Source organism: Penaeus monodon, chromosome 21, assembly GCF_015228065.2.
Source record: "Penaeus monodon isolate SGIC_2016 chromosome 21, NSTDA_Pmon_1, whole genome shotgun sequence".
Taxonomy (NCBI): Eukaryota; Metazoa; Arthropoda; class Malacostraca; order Decapoda; family Penaeidae; genus Penaeus; species Penaeus monodon.
Window position 1 is genome coordinate 2,882,183 of NC_051406.1, and position 2,320 is coordinate 2,884,502.

The window sequence follows — 2,320 nt, forward strand, 5'->3', positions numbered from 1 at the left end:
CTCTGACCTTTTAAATTCAAGACCTAATAGGAAGCATTCTTGTTGACAAAGGTTATGGGACACTGTTACTTGTGACGTGAAAACATATTTTTCTTTCTAGTCCACTGTGTCTCCATGGCTTTTTTGCCTTTTTTTGTGGTGGTTACACCTTTACTCTTGCAGTTACTACTGGACATTTATGACTATTTATATGCAGTAGAGCCATTTGCTGCCTCTCAAGGACTGGTGCCTCTGTTTGCAGATCGACCAATCTACCGGTCCACACGTTATAGCTTTTCTGATGATCTTGATGATGAAGGTCTGTTCTGCATCAGTCAGACTGGATTGGCATGACCCAAGTGACTAACACAGCTTTTGTTTTGTTCCTTTAACAGAGGGGGAATTCAATTTATTGCAGGACAATAGCTAATAGTCTGAAAGTAGGGAAGTGTAAATGAGGTTTGGTATTTTCCATTGCAATTTCAGTTTTGTTAAGGTCAGAACTTTAGCTTCATTAAGAAGAAGTGTTTAAGTAGTGAGTAAGAACAGGAAAAGAATAGCCGCGGAATTAGCATTTAGGTTTTTTGTTTTAACTTTGGACAGTTAAGTGAGGAAATTATTAATGATTGTATTTTAATTAGGAAATGTTATTTAATTATTTGTAATCATTTTACGTCTATTATTTATGGTACAATTTCTAACAGAAAATAATGTATACTACCCTGTTTATATATACAGGTGTATACTTCAATATGTTATTTTGAATTGAAGTAGACTTTGTCATTACATATTTAAGATAAAGTTTAGAGACATCAAGATAGGTAAATAAGTAAATCAGATATAACCTCCCACAAAGATACAGGTAAACAGCAAGTTTACTTTTGAAGGGGATAAATGCCAGGAATGAAACATTACTAATAGATGGTGTTATATTGTCAGAGTGGCTTGTTCCATTGGATGTGACTTTGAACTAAAAACAAACATCACTATTAAAAGGGTTTGCTGTGTGCATAACAGACACCACATGCTAAATACATACAGGCATAAAGGAGATACTCCTGACACAAAGAAGCTAACAAAGGCACAGTCTCTTGGATAACAGACTAACTTGTGTGAACCATGCCATGCTAGAGCACATCTTGTACTAAATAACATGCTTAATAAATTAGAGTAGCCTATCTAACATTGTATTTTCTGTGTGTTTGTAGGTTAAGATCTAACTACTTCCTTTGGTGAGGGCTGCTCCGTCTCAAGGGGTCAGTATGAGTGATTAATCAAGTGTGTGTAGGTGGTGTGTAGGCACCCTTGGGGGGATGTCAGGCTGAGGCAGACATGTAAAAGTGTGTACACAAGTCAGGGCTTTTTCACAATAAACAAGCTTCTTAGCCATGTAATGTTTACCTTTCATTTCTTTTAAGTGATTTGCTCATCAGTCAGATCCTCCTTTCATTGTTTTAGTTTTTTTGTGTGTTTTTTTTTTACCTCAGTATTGAATTTCTTACACATATATAAACTACTACATATCTTAACCTTGGGTCAACACACACATTTCTTACCCAGCACTGACTCCCTCCCATCCATAGATCCTAGGTCAAGTGTAGGGTTGATAACGGTGTCGTCGTTGTTGTCTCATTTCAGCCAGCCTTCTGCGGTCCTAAGAGTCGAGACTGCTCGCTCGCTCGATCCTCCTTTTGCCCCACTGGCACCTATTGGTTTTTTGCGCTAAAAGCATGTAGATGTTTTCTTGACAGATTCAGTGGTAGACAAACAGTAATCAGCATGTCTCAAAACAATTAAGATTGCACTTTTCCTCATTACTTTCCTTATGTTTGTGGCTACTGGTCTTCTGCATCATTATTATTTCTTTACCCCAGTTGTAGTAGTTATATAGGATATTAATTTTCACTTTTGAAAATTTAGATATTTACCCTTGTCTCTTTATTTACCTTTTAAAGGAGTTTTCCCAGTGAGTCTTGTTGCTGAAATGCTTTAGTTATCCCTCTAGTTAGCATGGATGAAAGAGCCCCTACATTAGAGGAATCTCTCTGCTTCACGGCATCGGATTAATCTCTACAAAGATTTTACGCAAAAGTTCTTGAAGAGTTCCTGTTACCCATCTTAGAAGGAACAACAGATTTATTTTTAAGAAAAGAGAACCTATTTTTATACATTTGGAGTCGGTTGAAGAGGTTCTTATGATGTCCTGCATGCCCTAATTTAGCTTCTGTGTTTGTTTGTGAAGAGCAGCATTAGTATTAGACCTTTCCATCGGAAGGAAATAGTAGGAGCCTGGAGTCACTGGTTATTATTGCACTAAGTCATATGCTGAAATATTTGCTGA

At 36.9% G+C, this 2,320-nt stretch overlaps 1 protein-coding gene across 1 annotated transcript in view; it reads left to right on the forward strand.

Annotated features, from left to right (window-relative positions):
* LOC119586104 (synapse-associated protein 1-like) overlaps positions 1–2,320 on the forward strand; it is a gene marked incomplete at its 5' end in the record, with an annotated part of 123,898 nt that overhangs the window by 117,755 nt on the left and 3,823 nt on the right. Inside the window, 1 exon segment of the mRNA XM_037934796.1 lies at positions 242–298. Coding sequence (XP_037790724.1) covers positions 242–298 — 57 coding nt within the window.